The sequence below is a fragment of the Apodemus sylvaticus genome, chromosome 3 (assembly GCF_947179515.1).
Source record: "Apodemus sylvaticus chromosome 3, mApoSyl1.1, whole genome shotgun sequence".
NCBI lineage: Eukaryota > Metazoa > Chordata > Mammalia > Rodentia > Muridae > Apodemus > Apodemus sylvaticus.
In genome coordinates, this window is record NC_067474.1 from 33,550,389 (window position 1) to 33,573,573 (window position 23,185).

Genomic DNA, 23,185 nt, shown 5'->3' on the forward strand with positions numbered 1-23,185 from the left:
GTTTAAGACTCTTGTAGAGCCAGATGCCAAGATCTGGAAAGCATTTTCCTGGATAGAAGCAAGGAGGGGGAGGAGCAGGGAGACTGCCAAGGTGGCTTCCTTGAATTGCATTGTGGAAACTAGTTAGAATACCAGAGATGGCCTGAGTTCAGCCTTAAGGAAGAGGTCAGGAGGAGGGCTCCTGAGCGTCTGCGACCCGGGCTAAAGCGCCCTTTGAAATCTCTTCCCTGTGTTCCCCAATTCCAAAACGGACAGAGTGGGAGGAGCAACGAGGAAAGGGTAAAAAGAGCCCTCTGGCAGCCTGATTATAAACATTCCAAGTAACTTCTTCAACTTCCCGTTCTTTAGGTTCAACACTAGAGGCTTTCCTTCCCTGGGACTGGCTGCGGTTACCCCGATGAGCACCGAAGGGCACCACGTGGGTTCCTTTAAGAGGGCGCCGTGGCCCTTGCACCGGCGGGGCACGGGAGATCCGGGCGGCCCGGGTGAGTGTGCGCGGGGCGGCGGCCACGGCGGGGGGCGGAGGGTGGCTCCGGGCCCACACTTTTCCCCCCTGTCGCCGGGACAGCGCGGCGGGCATGGCAGAGATGCGGCCGGGGCCAGTGGTTGGGAAACAGCTCAACGAACTTCCCGACCACTCGCCGCTGGTCCAGCCCGGCCTGGCCGAGCTGAGGCGCCGGGCGCAGGAGGCTGGCGTCCCGCAGACCCCGCAGCCGCTCACAGACGCTTTCCTGCTGCGCTTTCTGCGCGCCCGGGATTTCGACCTGGACCTGGCCTGGCGCGTAAGTGTGCACCGGGGCGGGCCAACCTCGGCGGAGGCGGGATCCACGCAATGAGACTGCTGGCGTGCCCAGACCCCCGATTCCGCCCCACCGATCCTCGGGTCCCCACCGCCGCCGAGGACCTCCCGTGGACTATATGGTTCCTCGGGATGAAACCAAGTGGAGATCCCAGGCCCCTGGGGTGCTCAACTGTGTTACACACCTGAGTAGATAAGTCCAGGTGTGGACAGAGGAGGACGCAATGGACATCTGAAGGCAACTTGAAAAAGACTGTGTTAATAGAGCTAAATGCCAGCACAGTTAGTTTGGCATGTTTGAAACTCAGGGCAGGGCAGATGATTTCTTTTGTGTTTCAGGTATTCACAACACACTGAGAATGGGCCTTGGGGCCAGAGAGATACGACCTTGACTTTGTCCCTCTTGGGGTCAGCACCCTTATCTGTTCAGTAACAGTGAGGACATGACAGTAGTTTCGAGAATTGCACATTAACCTGGAATGTTAGAACAAGATGGGCCAAGGCCTGTGCTTGGCACGGAGAAAGAGGTCAGTGGTCAGCAGGAGGACCTTAGGCTGCAGATTTCCAACATGCCGGGCTTTTCTGAAACTAATTTTATTGGATATGGCAAAAACAATACAAACAATACAAAGCAGGGAAAAACTTCAAAGGAATTTCTTAAAGAAAAAAAAATTCCCAGCGCAAACTTTAGTTCGACATTGAGTGTCCAGAAGTATGGTATTACCTGTTACTTCAAGCGCGTGCTCTCTTCCCACGAAAACAGGCACTTGTGATTTTATTTTTTAGTTTGGCTCTTCTCAACTGCATGCAGTAGAGAATCAGGTCACGGGAGTGTGTAGGGATTGCCATTATCCCATGGGACAGAGACATTACCCGAAGTGTGTCTAGTCAGTGTTTTGAGAGATTGTTACCAGGTGCTGTTAGGTCCAGTGCTCACCGTTCATCACCACATTCAGTGATGGGGACCCCAGCGCCGCTGTGTTCACTGTCCACCTCTTCGTTTACAGTTTCTCTTTACTATTCTCTTTTTATATCCGCATTCTGCCTAGCAGTATAAGAAATGCCATCAGCAGGTGGGCATTTCCTTCTCGCTGACTGCATCTAAAGTTTGTCTTTATACTTTATCTCTACACACAAATCAGAACATATCCTTGTGTATCCCTATTGAATACATCCATGCTGAAGTACAACGCTGACGTTTTTACTGTTGAGGAATGCTCCACTTTTGCAGGGAGTATTCACTATGTTGGCTACTGTGATGAAATGCATACTGCATAATGATGTCTTTTTCTCTCTATTATTATGTACACTGCTTTACCAGATAACATTATGCCTGCTAGATGAGGAACAGTTTTGCATTTTCATTATTATATACATTAATTTTGTTATCAGTGAGGTTAACCGTAATTTAGATACCTAAAACTATTTTCCAGTTGTCATTTTTTGTGTTTGCCACTTGTTTTTCCTTCAAAAATACCTAGCTACATGAAAGAAATCTTAGGTCTTTGTCCTACATTTTAGACTATCTTGTATTTAAACCATTTCCTTTCTGAAAGAATCAGAAAGTTTATTATTATTGTTGTTATCTATTAATATATTAAACTTATTGACTATTCTTTGCTCTTGGGTTTCATTTGTGTTTTGGTTTCTGGGGACAGTCCAGAAACAGTCCATTTCTCCATCCATTCACTGTTTCTTATTTTTCTTTCTGTAGAGTCTCATGATCTTAGACAGATGCTGCAACCCTTGAGGTGCTTTTGCCTTTCATGGGACTAGCATTTTCCTTTTGTGGAATTGAACCCAAGTTTTTTCAGGATAAACACTCACTGTACTACTACTAAATCACACCCCTAGCCTCTGTGTTGGGATTCCCTCCCTCCTGCCCTCCCTCCTCCCTCCCTCCCTCTCTTCCTTCCTTCCTTCCCTTTTTTTTCTGAGCTGGAAATTGAACCCAGAGCCAAGTAATCCATTACTCTATGTCCAAGCCACATCCCCGGCCCTTTTGGAAATACTTTTATACAAATTTTTTTTAAGAAATGGGTTGGTTGTCTTTTTAAATGTTGATTTCAGTTTGTTGATATTATTTTGGTGTAAGGGAATGAATAACTGCATTATTACTTCTTTCTGGCCGTATGCAGGGTATGAAGTGTCTGAACACTGTAATCAGTGTAGGCACGAGTGTGCACTTTCCAGCTACCGGGTATGAAAATGCAGCCCCTGAGGTTTAAATGAGTCCTTAAAAATCCATAGAGATTCTTAATGATAAAATCTATGAGCTGGTGGTCTCTGCTGCCAGTCACAGCTAAGCAGATATGAAGACAGAGAAACCGCGGCCTCTGTGAGAATGTGCGCATTTCCTGTTTTCTTTCTTTTGCTGAATGGTTTTCATTGCACAGATCCTTGATGGATTGCCTAGTAGGACTGTGTCCATTGGACAGAACCCAAGTTTCTGTTTGTGACCTCTCTGACTTGTCTGCCAACGGGAAAAGAAAGGGGAAAGGGCAGAACTGCAGCTTTCTTCATATTTTCTTCTGCGGTGGTACTTGGTGCAGACTCATGGTATATGAGCTCTAGAGTTGTTGGAAGAAGCTCTGACAAGTCCCTCAGTTATATAGGAATTTCTCATTATTCTGGATTTTGGGCATACGATAAATTAATATTTTCTAGTCTTAATACCCAATTTGGCACTTCGTTGAACTATTTGTATAGACTATTTTTTCTTTTTTTTTCTTTGTTTTTTCTTTCTTTCTTTCTTTCTTTCTTTCTTTCTTTCTTTCTTTCTTTCTTTCTTTCTTTCTTTCTTTCTTTCTTTCTTTCTTTCTTTCTTTCTTTTTTTGGTTTTTTTAAGACAGGGTTTCTCTGTGTAGGCCTGGCTGTCCTGGAACTCACTCTGTAGACCAGGCTGGCCTTGAACTCAGAAATCCACCTGCCTCTGCTTCCCAAGTGCTGGGATTACAGGCATGCGCCACCACTGCCTGGCTATTTTTTTTTAAGGCATTGAGATATAGAATCCTCAGTAATCACATAGCTGTTAAAGTATAGGGCTTTGAAGTTGGTTGAAGCTCTGGAGAGCCTGTGCTTCTGGAAGACTATACTGACTCCTTCAGGTCAGAACAGTGAGCATGAAAATTAGCCACCATCTGCTCATCAAGCCAACTGTCCAGTTCCTTACATTTATTTCTGTATTAAGCTGTGATGGTTTGCATATGGTTTGTTCCCTCAGGACTTATATTGAAGCTCAGTTTGAAAAGTGAAGTATTAACAGGGTAGAAATGAAAAGCTAGGTAGTAGCACACATGTTTAATTCCAGTACTGGGGAGTCAGAGGCAAGCTAGCCTGGTATACAGAGTGAGTTTCAGGACAGCCAGGTCTATACATTAAAATCCTATTTCAAAAACCACCCCCCAATCGCCAGAAAAAAGAAAAAAATGTAATCCGACTACTGTGTGAAGGGAGCTTTCTGGAAAGAACTAGTGTAGAGCATTCATGATGGAATAATGATAGTTTTTATAAGAGAAGACGACACACACATACACACACACACACACACACACACACACGCCATCTAATCATCTAATGCCTGGTGTTTTCTGAAGACTCTACCAGCAAGAAGACCAATAGGATAAGTGGTCTAATAGACCTTGGGCTAGATAGACTTCATCTCTTTATAATTTGTGACACTCATGTTATTATACTATTAGCAACAGAATAACCCAATACATATACAGTGTTTCAATACTTTATGATTTCTTTCAGCACTTCAAAGCTTTTAAAATTGTATGGCCCCTTCCTGACAATTACCATCAAACTGTATCTTCTTTTTGTGAAGTTTATCATAACATATATAAATTTCCAAACTTCATACTGCTTGATGGATAAGCATAATTTCTCATGGCTTTGTTATCTATCAATGGGATGACAGGGTCATTGTAAGGCACACTAAGATGGTGTTATTGTTCTGTATAAAAGTGGCACTAAAATGTTTTGTTGTGGTAGGGTGGTGGTCTGAAAACACATTGGAAAATTTAAGGAGAAATTGAGCATAAATATAGCATTTTAAGTAGAAATTTCCAATTTGTAACTGAAATAGGCAGCCTTCAGTAACAAATACTCATTTGCAGCTAGTTTTATTATTGTTCTGAACTTGAGTTTGGCTTGAGAATTGCTTAGGAGCAATTTATTTTTACCATTAGCATTTACATCAATTGGATTTGTAAATTTGTTTATCAGCATAGACTAAATGAGCATAGATTTGGATTTTGAACCTTTGGGAGATGTAAGTGCCAAGATGCATAACAACAACTGTTCATATTTACAGAAGTGATTTTTTTCAAGTGTAGGCACAGCCCATTATTCACACATTGATCCATTCTTTCACTCAATGTGTTTCTATCTCCCAAGAGCCCACAGTCTGCAGAGACATGTTGGCTGTGCTGCCTGCCTCCTTTAGCTCAATGATCTTCAATACTGTAATACACTTTGACATGCCCAGGACAATAAAACCAATATTCTATATAGTCACCAAGAATCTGCTTTCAACATTTACCCTGAATCAGGATTCAAAGACTTGCTTTTATCTGAAGAAACTATCAAAAAAGTAAGTAAGCACCATAAAATGTTATTACACTGGTTCCGTTGACATCTAGGACAGGAGGAAGAAGGGAAATTCATAGTATGGGACAGAATGAGCATATCAGAACTACATACAATGAGCCTCTTGTTCTTGCTGCCTTTGGAAATGTCTATTTAGGTCACCAATTATTTTAGCTGGCAAATTGACTGACTTTCTTTTCACTTTGCTGCACTTGTAAGTCTCTCTCTTTTAAGCTAAGGAAATTTTATTAGATGCAGAGATGAGAAAGACTAAGCGAAAGAAAGATGACAACATGAGAATAGGCAGAGGGGGAGGGAAAGAGAAGGGAGGACTACAGAGGCTGTGCCCTAGAGGACTCCATGGTGACATCTCTCTCATAGTCCAACTGGCTCTTCTCCTAACCAGCTCTAGCCAGGGACTTCCTCCACAGCTCACAATTCATTCTCTGCATAAGCTGTTTGTAGGGTCTCCTCTAGGTTATTACAGTTTTGTGGCTACAGTTACTATGTTTATAATAATGGATTTCAAGTATGAAGTTGCTTTGATGAGCCTTTACAATATTAAGGCTCTAACTCAATGAAGAATGACCTTCACACACACTATCTTTCTAGTGTTTTCACAAAATGCTCTCTGTAGCTTTGTGTTTCACCTAACTGTGGTTCAGTGTGGCTAATAGCACTCTTTAAGTATAAAGTAAGTACTCAATTTAGAAAAAAATGAGATACAAAAAAGTCACAAAGAAAATTAAATGATAGTAACTTTTTGTTGACTGACCTATTATGGTGGAACGTCTATGGAGCTGGGGACAATGGGTTTCCTCTAACCATATTTTGCCAAGATCTATTGTTTATTTATATGATTTCTTTGCTTTTGATTCATTTGATTGACTTGCTTATAAAGTACTAGGGGTAGTATTCCTACTGCTAAGTGTGAAATATCCCTTATGCTTCTTGATCTACAGCACAACTCCACATTTGCCTGTGCTTTTTAGCTTAGCTGAGATTCAGCAAAAGAAAGTATGAAGGGGAAACTCATGGTATTCAGTGGGAACTTGACTAAAATTGGACTATTCAGGATGGTCTCTTAATCTCCCGGGCTTCTCTCCATATGGACTGTTACCTTCCAGTAATATTACATATGTCTGGATCCCAGAAAGCAAACTCAGGTTTTTGAAGTCTAGTATAGTGTCATTCCCACAACCACACTATTTGTCCAAGAAAGGTGTAAGGCCAGCTCACATCCAAAGCCAATTCCACCTCTCTCTGGCGGGGTTTACGTCAGAAGATCTGGACTTGGTAACTATTTTAGGAGACTATAATGGATGGTAATGAAAAAATGACTAACTCTTATCTCAAGTCAGATAAGGATCTCAACTCCTTAATGAAAGGAACTTTGGCTTTTACAATGAAAAAGCTCTTCCAGATTCTGACACGATAGATGGCAAGGTTCACATACCAAGTCTTTTTTACCCGTGTTACAAAATGCTTAGCATGTACATCATTTATAGAGATGTTTAATTTTATTTTTCAGTTAATGAAAAACTATTATAAATGGCGAACAGAATGTCCAGAATTAAGTGCAGATCTACACCCTAGAAGTATCCTTGGACTTCTGAAGGCTGGCTACCATGGCGTGCTCAGGTCCAGGGATTCTACTGGCAGTAGAGTTCTCATTTACAGAATTGGTGAGTTGTATGCAGAGTCTCCTTCTCTTCATTCTGTCTTCACATTGCATTCAGATGTTCTAGCATTTCTTCTTGTCAATGTCTAATCTGATTATGCTGCTGTAGCACAGTCACTTAGATTGTGTTGCATAGAAAAATTGAAATTCAGTTCTAAGGGCTAGAGGCTGTGAAGTCCAACATTGAAGCACCCAGTGGTTTTGTTCTGATGAGGGCCTGTGTTTTGGTTCACAGAGATCTTCTCCCCCTGACCTGAACATATTATAAGCTGTATATTTAAGGCCCTTGGGGCCTATTAAAATGGCACTAATCCCATTTGTGAGGATTCTACCCTTATAACCTAAAGACCTTCCCAAATCTACTTCCTAGAACCATGTACTACACTATTAATATGCTCAACATATAAAAGTACTTGCTAAAAAGTCTGATGGTCTGAGTTCAAACTTTGGAAGCCATAATAAAAGGGATGACCCAATTCCCAAAATTAGCCTCAGGTTTCTACATGTGCGCCATGGCATGCACTTCTGTGCATATGTGTGCACACATGAGTAAGACTTAAAGGCATGTAAACTTGGAAAAGACATAAACATTCATATCCATGACTGGTGATCTGTGTGGTTAAGACCTCCAGGTGACAGGGCAGGCCATAGACATTCATGGCCTTCTATTGTAACGTGGCCCATAGACATTAATAGGGCAGCAGCTGTTGCTGCTGCTTCTGCTTTCTCCTCCTCCTCCTCTTCTGCCTCCTCTCCTCTTCATCCTCCTCCTTCTCATCTTCCTCCTCATCCTCTTCCTCCTTCTTCCTCCTCCTCTTCCTCCTCCTACTTCTCTTCTTCTTCCTCTTTCTTTTTCTTTGGAAGGGGTGTCACAGGGGTGAGAGGTGACCAAGGACTGGGAGGTGAGTGTGAAGGATGCCTGATGTGACATTCCCAAATAATCAGTGAAGGTGTTGCAATGGAAAACACAAACAACAATAACAAAACCAATCTGACCAAAGAATGCCTTCCAGGTGAAAGAAGAGAATCTCACTTCCCCAGCACCGTCTCAGTCCAGATGAATGACAGTTAACCATTATTTCAAGAACAGAATTTCCTCAAATTATATTTACCATTATCTGTCTGTCTCTGTTTGCCTCCCTCAATGGATTCTCAAAATGCTGCTCTTAAAAACTTTTAATTTCCAGCTCAAGTTGCTCTGAACTTCTGGGTTGAAGGGCTCCATCTGCTTCAGTTCCTGATCAGTACAATCATAGGCCCGTGCCACCATGCACAGATAATTTCTTCTTTAAAGATTTAAAGTGTTCGTATATTAATTTCACTGTTTACCTCTGTATAAGATCTCTCTCTGTCTTTACCTCTGCTTTGTGCTTTGGTAAGGAGATGCTGTTTTTAAGTTTTGAAAGTATCAGATGAATACATATGACTGGAGTCTATATTTCTTGCCCCTGGATTATATATCAAATAAAAAAGAACTAATCATGAAGCCCTCACCCACAGAGCACTCAGGGTGGCCTTTCTCTCCTTCTGCTGCTCCACCCATGGCAAAAGAAGCTCCTTAGGGATGGGCTTGCCAGAACATATGTTTAAATTAGCCAAGAAACCAAGGTGTTATAAAAAATTAGGGTTACCAGTTGAATTCAAAGTTTAAACTACAAATAAATTTTTAGTGTGTTTGAGACATACTTATGCTAAATCTTGTACCCAGTAAGTATATCTGAATTCACCCTTAAGTGGTGCTTATATTTACATGACAACCATACTTAAGTTCCAAGAGCATAAAATTGAAATATACACATGTTTTATTTTATTTCTTTCTGATCACCTCCCTCAGCTTTTATAAGTGTCTGGGCTTTGGAGTACCTGGCTGGGTAGTTATTGCTTGTTTTATGTTTTTAGTGAAGAAACTAAGACAAAAATAAAAGAAAATGACATTTTTATAGTGAGAAAGCCAATAAAACAACACTTTTTATAGTAAAGACAATGTGTGTTTTTTAATGCCTTAGCAGCAAACTAACCAGGTCCACTGTATATAAAGTCTGAGCCTCTGGGAATATAGTTATTTAAACATTTGTTATTTAAGAGCTGAGAAGATAGCTTAGGTGGTAAAAAGCTGCTATGTAAGCATGAAGACCTGAGCTCAGATCCCCAGAACTCATGTAAAAAGCTAGTGCATGCTCCAGCGCTTGTCTGTAATCCTAATGATGGAGATGGTAGATCCCCAGGGCCTGCTGGCCCTCCAGTCTAGCTAAGTCAGTGGGCTCCAGGCTCAACAATAAGGTATAGGATGAAAAAGACACCCCTGACTTCTATAGCCAATACACACACACACACACACACAGAGAGAGAGAGAGAGAGAGAGAGAGAGAGAGAGAGAGAGAGAGAGAGAGAGAGAGGGAGAGGGAGAGGGAGAGGGAGAGGGAGGAGAGAGAAAGAGAGAGAGATGGGTTATTTAACTCAAAGATATTTAACAGCAAAGATAGTAGGGTTTAAGGAAGGTCAGAACAGAAAGGTATGTTGCAAGTCTCCTGTGTGCTATGTTACTCTAGAATGAAAAGAAGAATAACATAAAAGTGTAAACTTTTAATGACACAGCTGCATCTGATTTAAGACTCTTTTCACAGAAGCCTACTGCAGCCATCTCTGCACCATGTCTGTACAGTAAAAGCAGTGAGAAAATACAGGGCCCTTGCCTCTATATGGACCTTAATCAACCCTATGACAGAGGGTGTAACGTGAGGCCTTTGAGACCAACTACTATACTACAGTAGCAAAATCAAAATTTAACAATGAAGATTCAGTATTAATCATACTTGAGTTATTATGAATTAAAGCTATAGAGCATGTTAATTTTATTGAAATCTGTAAAATGTGTGTGTGTGTGTGTGTGTGTGTGTGTGTTAGTTAGGGATTTACTGCTGTGAACAGACACCTTGATCAAGGCAAGTCTTATAAATGACAACATTTAATTGGGGCTGGCTTACAGGTTCAGAGAGGTTCAGTCCATTGTCATCAAGGCAGAAGCATGGCAGCATCCAGGCAGGCATGGTGCAGGAGGAACTAAGGGTTCTACAGCTTTATCCAAAAGAAACCAGGAACAGACTGGCCACGCTCAGGTATCTAGGAGGAAGATCTCCAAGCCCATCCCCATGGTGACACATTTCTTCCAACAAGGCCACACATTCTAATAGTACCACCCCCTGGGATGAGCATATGCAAACCATCACATTCTGTAACAGAGTTACTGTGAGAAATACATCTTGTTTTACATAGCATGTAACACACATACAACAATATAACAAGAACATTATCTGGCACACAATGAATAATAAATTCTAGGTAGATGCTAGGAAAGAAATGAATCCTGATTTCTCATGTCTGTCTTTATTGGGCTTGCTTAGTTAGTACTGTGCTGCAGAACCTTCTGTAATGCTCCTGTTCTACAGTAGCCACTAGCCTACACAGAACTATTGAGAGTTTGACCTATAACTACTTGAATGAGAAACTGAACTTTTAATTTATACTCACAGAAAGTGAATAGAGGGCCAAACAGGTCAGACAACTGAGTTGGCTCAGTAATTACTCAGAAACTATTTCATGATCTAGAGATTTCCTTTGTTGAGTTCATATTTCATCATTGTAGCATTCAGCTAGAGTAGTGTCATATTTTTGGACTGGATTCATAATTCTAATATTCTTAACAGGAAGCTGGGTTGCTAAAGGAAAGGGAAATCCCACCATGACTTTCTATAAAACCCACAGCCATCTTTTCCCTTTCTAGATCTTTATCTTTTTCCTCAAGGCTGGATAATACCAACACTTAGAACTGTTGAGTTTCAGCTGACACTTCCTGTCCTTCCTCTTCTCTTCTCAGACAGACTTTTGTGTTCCTGCAGCTCTCCTACCATACGTCTCAACGATTCTCATCTGTGTCCTGGTCTGATTTCACTCCAGCTCTACTGAAAGGACCTTAGGCAACTCTCTTTGGGCTTCAGTAGTGAGCCAGCACTTCTATCCTATGAACACCACTGTTCTGTGTCTTTCTTGCCATGCACACCAGGAAGTTTTCCTTCAACCAAACTTCATTCTTTATTTCTACCACAGAAATTGCCTGTTTTCATCAGCCTTTAAGTTCGGGAATTGGAGAGGACACTGGCCTTAGCCTTCTTTTCACATGTATCTTGTTTTTAAAAACTTAAACAACAAAAGTGCATTAGCAAAGGGATATGTGTATATGAGTGAAGACAGAAGACAGAGACAGTGTGGGCTCCCCTAGAGCTGAGCTACCAAAGGTTGTGAGCTGCTTATGCGCAAATGTGCTGGGAATAACACTCAGCTCCTCTGCAAGGACAGAAGTCTTAACTGCTAAGTCAAGCCTTTAGCCCATCAGCTTCTTATAGGTATTGTTACAACTCTCCTCTAACAGAGAAAAGCAGATCTAGTCTACACAGTCCCTATCAGCGGTGCCACATAATCATGCATAGCTACCAGAGTTGTGTCTGCCATGTTTTATTCTTTGGAGATTCAGATCAATACAACTGGTTCTCTGTGCTACCTGCATCCAGTTGGTCACTATTGTTGATTACCCCTAAAGACAATATCAATAAATAACACCTCCCACTTACTTAGAGAGCTAAGTAGGGACCATTGATTTTCTGAGCTTTTATGACTTCTTAGTTATTAATCATTTTCGTCCTTTTATTCTTTCCCTTTTCCTCCCTCCCTCCTTCCCTCCCTTCTTCCCTTCCTCCTTCTTTTGACAGGAGTTCTAGAGCACAGGCTGTCTTTGAACTCACTGTATAGCTGAAGATGACCTTCAACTCCTCATTCTCCAGCATCTACCTTCCAAGTGCTTCTGCCATGCTGGTTCTTTGTATTGAGCTCATGTGGTCAGGCTTGGCGGCATGAGCCTTTCCCCACTGAATCACCTTTCTGTTGCTATCTGTTCTTAAAAATAGCCTCCAGTCTCCCCTTCTTAGATCTGTTGAAATTATTGCTTCTTTGAATTCAGTTTTCTGTCTTAACTGTTTCCTTTATTTTTCTTGATTTGTGTGTGTATCATGACAATTTTAATAAATGTGGATTAATTTTAATGACTACTTGCTTGCCTGTCCATTACTATTATCATTTCTGCATGCCACGACCTGTCTTATGAATGGTGGGGAGGGTCAGACTGTGTGGACAAGAATATCAGTATCTCCTCTTACCATAGGAACTCTGTTTTCTCTGGGCGTGTACAGCTGCATTTTAAGACCAGCTTCCTGTTCAAGCCTGTAGGGACATAACTGCTCTGTACTGCTGGTTTGGAGATCTGGCATATAACCAATTTGTCTATCTGTTGCACAGGCCTTTCCCTTGGAAACCCCTTTGGTTGCTGTGTTAGTTATCTGTATATCATTGTGACAGGGTTTCTGAGGAAATCAATACAAAAAGAGGAATGATTAGTTCTACAGGTTTGAGCCCATCATTGGCTGACTTCATTACTGTAGGCTTGGGTTGATGTAACAGACCATAACAGGGAGCACAGGATGGAGGAATGCTTACAAGATGATGGTGTTCAAGAGGCAACAAGTAAGAACAAGAGACAAAATATCCTCTTCAACTTCACACCCCTAATGACCACTTCCTCCAGCCAGGCCCTACTTTCAAAGTTCTCAGTACCATACAACAGTCCACTGATGAGTTTAGAGCTCGCCTGAGCTAGTTCCCTCCAGAGAGCATTATTGCCGAACACTGATGCACGAGGAACCAAGACTACAGCACACGACGCTGAGGGTGTACTTCAGATCCAAACCCCAAGTTACTGTGATACTCACTGCTGTTGCAACCCAGGCTCACACTTGTCTATTTCTGAACCGGAAGCACAGTCAGCAGCACTAAACATTTCTATTTCTAGGCACAGCCTTCTCTTGAAGTAATGATGTGACTTCATTTATCAATCAAATTTGATCTGTATTCATCCCTATCCCATATTCTTAAAAATCCATTAATTTCCAGAAATTTAAGGAAGGAGGGAGAAGAAGGCAAATACTTGGACCTCAATTAAATCTATTGCTTAATTTATGATTCTTTGCTTATGATTTTATTTCTAAGCCTCTTTTAGCCTTTAAAATAATCTGTTCGCTTAAAGAATATTTCTGATTCTTTACCCAAGGATGTGACAGATGCGTCATCCTAAGATGTGATGTCTTTTTATTTATTTGTTGTAGCATATTGGGACCCAAAAGTTTTTACAGCCTATGATGTATTTCGTGTAAGTCTGATCACATCAGAACTCATTGTACAGGAGGCAGAAACTCAGCGGAATGGAGTCAAGGCTATCTTTGACCTGGAGGGCTGGCAGATTTCTCATGCTTTCCAAATTACTCCATCTGTAGCCAAGAAGATTGCTGCTGTACTTACAGTGAGTAGATATCTCAACTGTTAAGTGATAACTATATAATAGTGTCTAGCTGTGCTTATACACTTAGAAACTTAAAAATTAGAAATGATACATATTTGAACAGTGTTAGCAGTAAATATAATTACTCTATTAAAAATGTAACAAACTTCAAAATATGTTCAAAATAAATAAGCACAGAGTTTATATATTTCAATAATAAAATGATTTGATTTTATTTTTGACAAGCCAGGCATGGTAAAACACATCTGCCATCCCAAGATTTGGCTGGTGCAAGCAGGGAGATCAGGAGGCCAGCCTGGGCTACATGAGACCTAATGGTATAATAACAGTAACAACAAAATTGGCTCAAAAATATTTATAATAATAATACAATAATGTGTAGTAATACACATCTCTTGCTGGCTATAAATTGATATTCATTTCTTCAAAAATCAAGTCTTTGTGTATGTAACTTTGTTCTTGTGTGTATAGCTACACATGTGTAAATGTAAGGAAGCCAGAGGACAACCTTATGGGTCATTCTTCAGGTACCATTTACTCTTTTGAGACTCAGTCTCTCACTGGCCTTCACTGATTAAGCTATGCTAGTTGGCCAATGAACCCTAGGAGCCTGCCTGCCTATACACAGGCAGTGCCTGCAGCATAATTTCTAACAGAAGAAAACTAGATAGAGCTTACTTGCTTACAAAGAAGAAAGTGATCACTTAAATGACACATCCATTTGATGGGCCATCTTAACAGTGTCAAAACTCACAATGCTCTCCACAAATCATCTTGCAATAATAGAACAGAACAGGATACAAGATGTTTACAGAGCATGTCAGCAATTATGTTTAAATAAAATTATACATAGTATCTGTAAAAAGAAATTAATAATACATCTCGAAATGACAAGATGGGAAATTTTTCTTAATGAAGAAAAGTCTTCATTAAGAGTATTGATTGAACGTTTGGATAAGAAAACTATTCATGAATTTATTTTTCTTTCAGGTATTAACCTTTTAGGTAGTCCATAGAACTTTGATACTAAAGATATAAAGATATAGACCAGTGTCAAAAGTTTAAAAAGTATGTGCCTATTGTTATATTCTTTCAATTGTTGTAGTCTTTCAGATTTCATGGATGTTTTATTTTTTCTCTAAAATATATATATATATATATATATATATATATATATATATATATATATATATATATTTGTAAACGAAGACTAAATGAAAATATCCCAAATTGTCATTGTTTACTTAGGAGTCACTATGTGTGACTGGGGAATGGATTTTCTGCTGAAAGGGGAGGGGAGGGCTGACTGTTAAAATACTTATCCTGACAACAGTGTGAACAAACCAGTACCCCCAAAGCTCCTAGGGACTAAACTACCAACCAAAGACTACAGATGGGGGGGGACCCATGGCTCCTGCTGCATATGTAGCAGAGGATCTTCTTGTCAGACATCAAAGGGAGGAGAGGCCCTTGGCCCTGAGAAGGCTTAATTCCCAGTGTAGGGGAATGCCAGGACAGGGAAGCAGGAGTGGGTGAGTTGGGGGTGGGGGGAAGAAGAGGACAATGGAATGGGGTGTTTTCAGAGGGGAAACCAGAAAGGGGATAACATTTGGAATGTAAATAAAGAAAATGTCTAATAAAACAACTAGGCTGAAAAATCAAAAAAAAAAAAAAAAAAAAAAAAAAAGAAAGAAATACTTATCCTAATCTAAGAAACACACACACACACACACACACACACACACACACACACACGCAACCTTTCTATAAATCTTTTCTTTTCTGAGTGCACTGACATGATATTTAAACCAGGTTTTTGTGTTGATGGAGTAAATCATTTTGAAAATTAAGTTTCACTTTAGATTCTGCTGTGTGTGTGTGTGTGTGTGTGTGTGTGTGTGTGTGTGTGTGTGTATGTTCGTGCACACGAGCATGCGCGCATATGCACTGGAGGACAGAGGTTAATGTGTGATGTGCTTTATGGTTCTCCATCCTCTGTTTTGAAACAGGGCCTTGAACTCAACCTCGAGATCACCTCTTCGGCTAGGCTGGGTAGACTGGGTGGGTGGAACGGGGGTCTGCCTGCCTCTGTTCCTTTGCTCCTCCACACTGGGGACAGGCACAGCCATGATGGCTGTGTATGGGTGCTTGTGGTCTGAACTCAGCTCTCCATACTTATGGATCAAGTACTTAGCCCAGGGAACCATCTTTGTGGCCCTTACCACTAATTAATAATGTGTTTCTAGAAGGGACTTATCTTTAGAAATGTAACTGCAGTATTCAATGTTGCATTTTTTAAGGATTTTATTTTTCTCTCCTTTCAAAAGGATTCCTTTCCATTGAAAGTTCGTGGGATCCATTTGATAAATGAGCCAGTCATTTTCCATGCTGTCTTTTCCATGATCAAACCATTTCTGACTGAAAAGATTAAGGACCGGGTGAGTAAAATATATTCAAGTGATAACATTTGTACCTCTTTCTTTCTTTCTTTCTTTCTTTCTTTCTTTCTTTCTTTCTTTCTTTCTTTCTTTCTTTCTTTCTTTCTTTCTTTCTTTCTTTCTTTCTTTCTTTTTATTTGATGTATTCTTTATTTACATTTCAAATGATTTCACATTTTCTGGGTCCCCAATCCCCGCAAGTCCCATAAGCCCTCCTCCCTCCCTGTTCCTCCATCAACTCCTTCCCACTTCCCTGTTCTGGTATTCCCCTATACTGTTGCATTGAGTCTTTCCAGAACCAGGGGCCACTCCTCTGTTCTTTTTGGACATCATTTAATATGTGGATTATTTCTTGGGTATTCCAAGTTTCTAGGTTATTATCCACTTATCAGTGAGTGCATACCATGACTGATCTTTTGAGACTGGGTTACCTCACTTAGTATGATGTTCTCCAGCTCCATCCATTTGTCTACGAATATCATGAATTCATTGTTTCTAATGGCTGAATAGTTCTCCATTGTGTAAATATACCATATTTTTTTTTTATCCATTTCTCTGTTGAGGGACACCTGGGTTGTTTCCAGCTTCTGGCTACTACAAATAGGGCTGCTATGAACATAGAAGAGCATGCGTCCTTATTACATGCTGGGGAATACTCTGGGTATATGCCCAGGAGTGGTATAGCAGGGTCCTCCGGAAGTGCCATGCCCAGTTTTCTGAGGAGCCACCAGACTGATTTCCAAAGTGGTTGCACCATCTTACAATCCCACCAGCAGTGGAGGAGTGTTCCTCTTTCTCCACATCCTCGCCAGCACCTGCTGTCTCCTGAGTTTTTGACCTTAGCCATTCTGACTGGTGTGAGGTGAAATCTCAGGGTTGTTTTGATTTGCATTTCCCTAATGATTAATGATGTTGAACATTTCTTATGGTGTTTCTTAGCCCTCCGAAGTTCTTCATGTGAAAAATCTTTGTTTAGTTCGGTACCCCACTTTTTAATGGGGTTATTTGGTTCTCTAGGTTCTACCTTCTTGAGTTCTCTGTATATATTGGATATTAGCCCTCTGTCAGATTTAGGGTTGGTGAAGATCCTTTTCCAATCTGTTGGTTGATGTTTCATCCTTTTGACAGTGTCCTTTGCCTTACAGAAACTTTGTAGTTTTATGAGGTCCCATTTGTCAGTTCTTGATCTTAAAGCATAAACTATTGGTGATCTGTTCAGGAGCTTTTCTCCTGTGCCCATGTCCTCAAGGGTCTTCCCCAGTTTCTTTTCTATTAGTTTCAGTTTGTACCTCTTTCTATTTATGGACATTTTTGCTACATCCCCAGGTTTCTTGGCCTTAAACCATTGGACTGATATTGCAAATACTGCTCTTATAAATTAAAATTTATTTTTACTTTTGAAAAATCTAGCATTACTGGCTGTGGGACTCCTAGGAAACAGACTCTTATGTATCATTGGAATGTAAAATATACTCCCTCTAGAGGGCAGTATGGTAACAGTTATGACAAACTATGTTAGCATTTTCTGGAAATTCGTAAGATAGATATAGCTGTATACCAACAAAGGCATATATACTGAAAATCATGGAAACCATCAAGCATTCACTATGAGAGGATGGTGGAAAGACTATGAAAAATCCACACAGGACTGCAGGCTATATTTTAATGGAGAAATGCCTGCCAATGCAGATGAGTGTTGATGATATGCTACCTTTTCTGTGAAAAGGGGAAAATCAAAACATACAATTATAGTTGCACAATAATGTATTTTGTCAGTATACCCAGAACTGTGGGTGACTGACAAGTGATCCAGTGATGGTAGGTGAGGGTAGAGTTTGTAGCAATGTCTGTGTTGTTTTTTAATCTTGTTTTGATTTCTAACTTACCTGGATGCATTAATTATACAAATAAGAATACAGACTATCTTAACTTTTAAACACATATAACTGAAACACATTATGCCCAGAGTAAGTGATTTAATGTCTTGCAGGTAAAGCAAAGGATGTTCACTAACCTGTTCTATTGAGATACATTTCATGTAGAGCTCTCCTCTCCTCTCCTCTCCTCTCCTCTCCTCTCCTTTCCTCTCTCCTCCCCTCCACTCCCTTCTCTTCCCCTCCTCTCTCTCCCCTCCCCTCCCCTCCCTTCTCTTTTCTCTTCTCTTTTCTCTTCCCTTCTCTTCTCTTCTCTTCTCCTCTCCTCTCCTCTCCTCTCCTCTCCTCTCCTCTCCTCTCCTCTCCTCTCCTCTCTTCTCTCTCCTCTCCTCTCCCCTCCCCTCTCTTCTCTCCTCTTCCTCCCCTCCTTCCTCTTCCCTCCTTCCCCTCCCCTCTTATTCCTCTCCTCCCCTCCTCTTCCTCCCCTCTTCTTCACCTCCTATCTCTTCCTCTTCCTTCCCTCCCCTCCTCTCCCCTCTCCTCTCTTCTTCTGAGACAGGGTTTCTTGGTGTAGCCCTGGCTGTTCTGGAACTCTCTCTGTAGACCACACTGGCCTCAAAATCACAGAGATCTTCATGTCTCTCCATCCTGAGTGTTGGGATTAAAGGTGTGGGCCACCACCAACCAGCTCCCGTAGAATGTTTTTAATTCACATTTTGTTGTTTAGAATTTTTGAAAAGTTAACAATAACTTGCTCTCTAGAGCCAACTGATGTAGGTGCTAGGATCTGAACTCTGGAAAAACAGCAAGCACTCATCTCTCTCCGGGCCAAATTCTGACTGTATTTAAGAAGAACCCATCTGCAAATTGTCAGCCCTAGTGAAGCTGGCCACTTGTGGCTATTTTGCACACTAGTGTTTTCTATAAGTCATTTTGGTTTCTCTCTAGTGTAACTTAGTAACATTGGATACCATTTGATTAACTCTTAAAGTGCTAAAACAAAGTATCTCTATTTTGGGTTATACTATGAACAATTAAAAACAAAAGTGAGAGTAACTCGATCTAAGAGATGGGAGACTATGAGCTGAAAATAGAAAAACACTAAAAAACTGAGATGCTGAGTGAGGCAGGCCAGTGCAAGATAACTCACAGCAGACAACTCAGAATGAGTAAACAAATTCAGGTACTTTTCCTTCTCAGCTTTTGGGCCACACTATACATTTCCACATTTCCCTTTTTCTATGAAAAATATAGTTTCTTCCCAGATAACTGATAGCCTGTTAGTCTAAAACAGTCAAGGCTCAAGGGTCAAGGGTTGACATCTGAAGGTCTTACATATAGATTCATCATCCCTAGATTTTTTTTTTTCCATTAAAAAGATGTTTTGAAGTGTGTAAGTGTTCCTGAGACACCCGAGGAGATCAGAAGAGGGCATCAGGTACCGTGGAGCTGTAAGTTAAAAACTGCCTATTATGGGTGCTGGGGAGTAACTCAGATGCAAGAAGCCATCTCTCCGTTCCCTGCCCTCATTCCTAGCACACATAGGTTCTTACTTAATGGTTGCTGAAAGCATCAATGAACATTTTCCTTTGAGTGACTATCCCTGCAAGCTCTATTGCTGACAGAAAAATGATCCCAAGACAGGGAAAAAGTCTTGGTTCAGCAACACTTTAGTTAAACAGACTGGTTCAAATTCCAGGAGTTTGACCCTAAGCAGTTTATCTTTTACACATTTGAACACAGTAAAACTCTGGGGGGAAAAGAGTTTTTCCTTTCTCTCTTTTTTTTGAGACAGGATTTCTCTGTGTAGTCATAGCTGTGAAACTCACCAGGCTGGCCTTGAACTAAGAAATCCGCCTGCCTCTGCCTCCCAAGTGCTGGGATTACAGGCTTGAGCCACCACCACCAGGCTGAGTTTCCTTTTCTCAGTTGTTACAACAAAGCTTCAGGCATGGCTGGCTACATTGAAACTTCTTTGCAAAGTACATCTCTTTAGCAAAGTATTCCTAACTTACAACCTCTTCCATAAAATTGGGTTCTGTTAACTAAGAAGTAGTGCTAATGATAAGGGTCTAGGGAGAGAGGATTTGTAATTAGCAAAATAGCAAAACAAACCAACCAACCAACAAACAAACAAAAAAACAGAGGTATGTGTGATCTCTTTCATAAGAATGAGTTATACTGACTGAGAAAGAGGCTCAGGAGTCTGGAGGATTCAGGTATGTGCTGGCTCCACAGAACAGCAAGAAATCACCAGGGTACTAAACAACATCCTCTTCAGCCTTCCCTCTGTATGGGTATCAAGTCTGTCCACTAAAGGGAAAAAAACAAAAACAAAAACAAAAAAAACTGACAATTCTGGTTTCTATTCTAGTGCTATCTGTGAGCTGTGGACCTTGTGTTCTTCCTTCTACTCCACTAGCTATGGGAAAGATTGTTTTATTTACTTAATCTAGCAAGATCTACTTTGGATTTCTATGGATTGCTTTATTCCTCCTTTACTGGCATTCAACAGCCACTGTTTGAAATTTAAAATGTGTGAAAATGCAGGGCTCACACTGTCATGATTCCTTGATGGTGAAACCATCCACTATAACTATAGATGGTGCCAAAACCCAGGAGGAGTTGAGCCCAGGTCTTTCCTGGCCACATGAGGACTGCTTTTCTCCTCCCATCCTTCTCTGTCCACGACACGAGACAATTCAATCCAGATTAAAATATAAAGGCTGGTTTATTGAAATATATAAAATAAAATATCTAAAGGCTGGTTTATTGCTATGAGGAGGGAGAAAGAGGAGAAGGGGGAGACAATGAGAGAAAGAACATGCAAGCAGAGAGGAGAGAAGGAGAGAAAGGGGAGACAAAAATGTCTGGTTTCTATGGGAGCCACTGGGTTGGAAAGTTTAGGGTTGGGGGCTGGGTATACCAAGTAGGGAGTGAGGGATTCTGGGAGAACTTGGAGGCCAGGTCTGCTTTGGTATGTAAAATATGCACCTCAGCCCCTTGTCTCAGGGTCTGAAACCAAACACAAAAAAATTACTCCTCATGAACCTAATGGTGGGAATAAGCTATATGCTTCTATTTACTATGAATTAATATCAGATGGTACATTTCTCATGCTTTTATAAATATACAGTTACAAGAATTCAAATCTAAGGAAGGGATAAAATTATATGATTTACAAGTAGCATAATCTAAAAATAAGTAACATTCTTGGATTCTAGAGCAGAAAAATTAAGGGTACAGTATTTATATTACCTGCCTGCCCCTGTGAATCTTCTTTTGTGAGGTGAGTTTTTCACTGGAAATGCTTCTAGCATAGTGAAGTCTAAAACCTTGTTTCTATTTCAGATACATCTGCACGGGAACAATTATAAATCAAGCATACTTCAGCATTTCCCAGACATTCTTCCCCTGGAATACGGTGGTAAGGAGTTCTCCATGGAAGACATCTGTCAGGAGTGGACAAATTTTATAATGAAGTCTGAAGATTATCTCAGCAGCATTTCTGAGAAGATCCAATGAGAAGTTATTTCCTGTGACTTCATTTAAAATGCAAGGATGGGATCCTATCTGGTTACTAAACTCAAGCAAACCTTCTAAACTAATTGATGCCTATCTGATCTTTAATCACGCAACATGGATATTTGGGGAATGTCTTAACTTCTACAGTGCTCTGCTCCTTTTAAGCTAATTAAATGTTAGGAAAGAAGATATTCCTGTTTGCACATGAAGAGCAAACATAGCTACATCTAAAGTAGCTAGCTGTTCCTGTTCCAGTGTATCTTTGTATAGTTTAGGAAAATTTTTCCAGTTTTTTTTTTTAGATATATCCTCTATTTACATTTCAAATGTCCCCTTTTCTGCCCCCCCCCCAGTCCCCTAACCCATCCCCCTCCCCCTTAATCACATTGTTTAATACTAAACTGATGACTATCTACTGGAAAGAAATACTGTATGTGTCAACTGATGGTGAAACAATATTGATGCTGAGATAAGGTTGGTGTCAGCTCATAAATCAGACTATACTCTGAATACAATTTAATCAGGATAGTTAATCTCAGGTAAATCCTACTTTAACATATGCACAATAGAAGTCTTTGAATGTAAGTATACATACTATAATGTTGTAATCAATGAAATCATGATGTTTGATAAAAATGATTTAAAACAAGAAAATTTTCTGGGGACAGTTGATGGTTTCTAATTCTGTCTTGTATTTTCAAATAAGTAAATATACTTATGGCTTCTGTTTATAGACAAGGAAGTAGAGGTATATGTCTTTTACATAGACTTTTATACTTGAAAACTTAACAGAACTATATAAATGAATGGTGTTTACATTTTAAATCCAACAGTTATACCTAGTACTTTTGAGATTATTCATAAAATAATTTGATTTTATTTTGAGATAATTTACTATTATCTCAGAATATTCTGAGTCCCACGATTCATGTTTAATCAGTCAGTAGCTGGGATGTGCTGTCTCTACCACAGCGCAGTTCATTTCTAAGACTTTCATTCATTAAGAAAGATGTTATCTCATCCCATATTCAGCACAGCCTTCAATGTCTGACATAATGTTTATACTTAATGTTTCTCATTAATTTCATTTTAAACTGGAAAGAACACAAGGAAGAGAACTTATTGAATTTGTGGTCAAGTAGTTAGATTTCTACAGTAATTACATAAGAGTATCTTTGTTGAAGGATATTTTTCATTGCACAAGGGTGTTTTCTTTATAAGAAAATAAGTCTAATCAGATAAGCTGATACTTATGATTCTCTGTACATATACCTCTGACAAAACTGAAAGGAGGTGCAGATGTTCTTTAGAGAACGTGTTTAATTTTTATTTAGCAACTAGACACTAACTTTAGTATTTAATTTTATTTAAAAATATCTTGCTTTTTCTTTAAAAAGTCTTCTTTACTAAATTATGAAATTGAAATTGTGTAAATAAGAATAATAGAAAATCAAAGAAATGAAGAGTAACAAAGTACCTCCAGCTTATCAAACTTTTAATCATAGAAGGAAACTCTGATGTCACACTCTTTACATGTAGCTATTAAGTTACTTGCCATGACTCTGTGAAGGAATGGTATATTACAATAAAGGCTAATGTTTTAAAATGAATCAATGTAAGTACATTCTGTGATGGGGCTTTGAAAATGTTTTCACAATGAAGCAATTCTACAAAGAGCATTGATGTGCAACTGAGTAAACTGTTTGGAAGGTGCTGAGCCATTAACTGGAATTTCCCACATGGTCCACAGCACTGGTGCCGGATGCATATTATGAAAGTCAAATTCCATAGGTGCTCACTGTGCTGCTGGACTTCACAATAATTTGCTTTATTACCATTAAAAATAAACATCTTTCTCATCAAGCATGGTGT

The 23,185-nt window shown here is 40.1% G+C and overlaps 1 protein-coding gene across 2 annotated transcripts; it reads left to right on the plus strand.

Moving 5' to 3' along the window:
- The first annotated feature begins 242 nt into the window (after nucleotides 1-242).
- Nucleotides 243-23,145, plus strand: Ttpa (alpha tocopherol transfer protein). 2 transcript variants are annotated; one of them, XM_052176139.1, is made up of 5 exons: nucleotides 243-485; nucleotides 6,924-7,077; nucleotides 13,283-13,476; nucleotides 15,804-15,914; nucleotides 21,140-23,145. In XM_052176139.1, exons 2-5 carry the CDS (start codon nucleotides 6,927-6,929, stop codon nucleotides 21,311-21,313), a joined length of 630 nt encoding a protein of 209 aa, XP_052032099.1. In that variant the 5' UTR covers nucleotides 243-485; nucleotides 6,924-6,926; the 3' UTR covers nucleotides 21,314-23,145. The 2 variants fall into 2 exon arrangements, with proteins under 2 accessions (XP_052032099.1, XP_052032096.1); XM_052176136.1 differs by lacking the exon at nucleotides 243-485 and adding an exon at nucleotides 513-782.
- The last annotated feature ends 40 nt before the right edge of the window (nucleotides 23,146-23,185 follow it).

Bases quoted from the DNA above. Each gene is read 5' to 3' on its own strand.
- Ttpa (XM_052176136.1), top strand. From the start codon at position 579: ATGGCAGAGATGCGGCCGGGGCCAGTGGTTGGGAAACAGCTCAACGAA. The intron at 783-6,923 runs GTAAGTGTGCAC...TTTATTTTTCAG, and splicing joins ACCTGGACCTGGCCTGGCGC to TTAATGAAAAACTATTATAA. The intron at 7,078-13,282 runs GTGAGTTGTATG...TATTTGTTGTAG, and splicing joins AGTTCTCATTTACAGAATTG to CATATTGGGACCCAAAAGTT.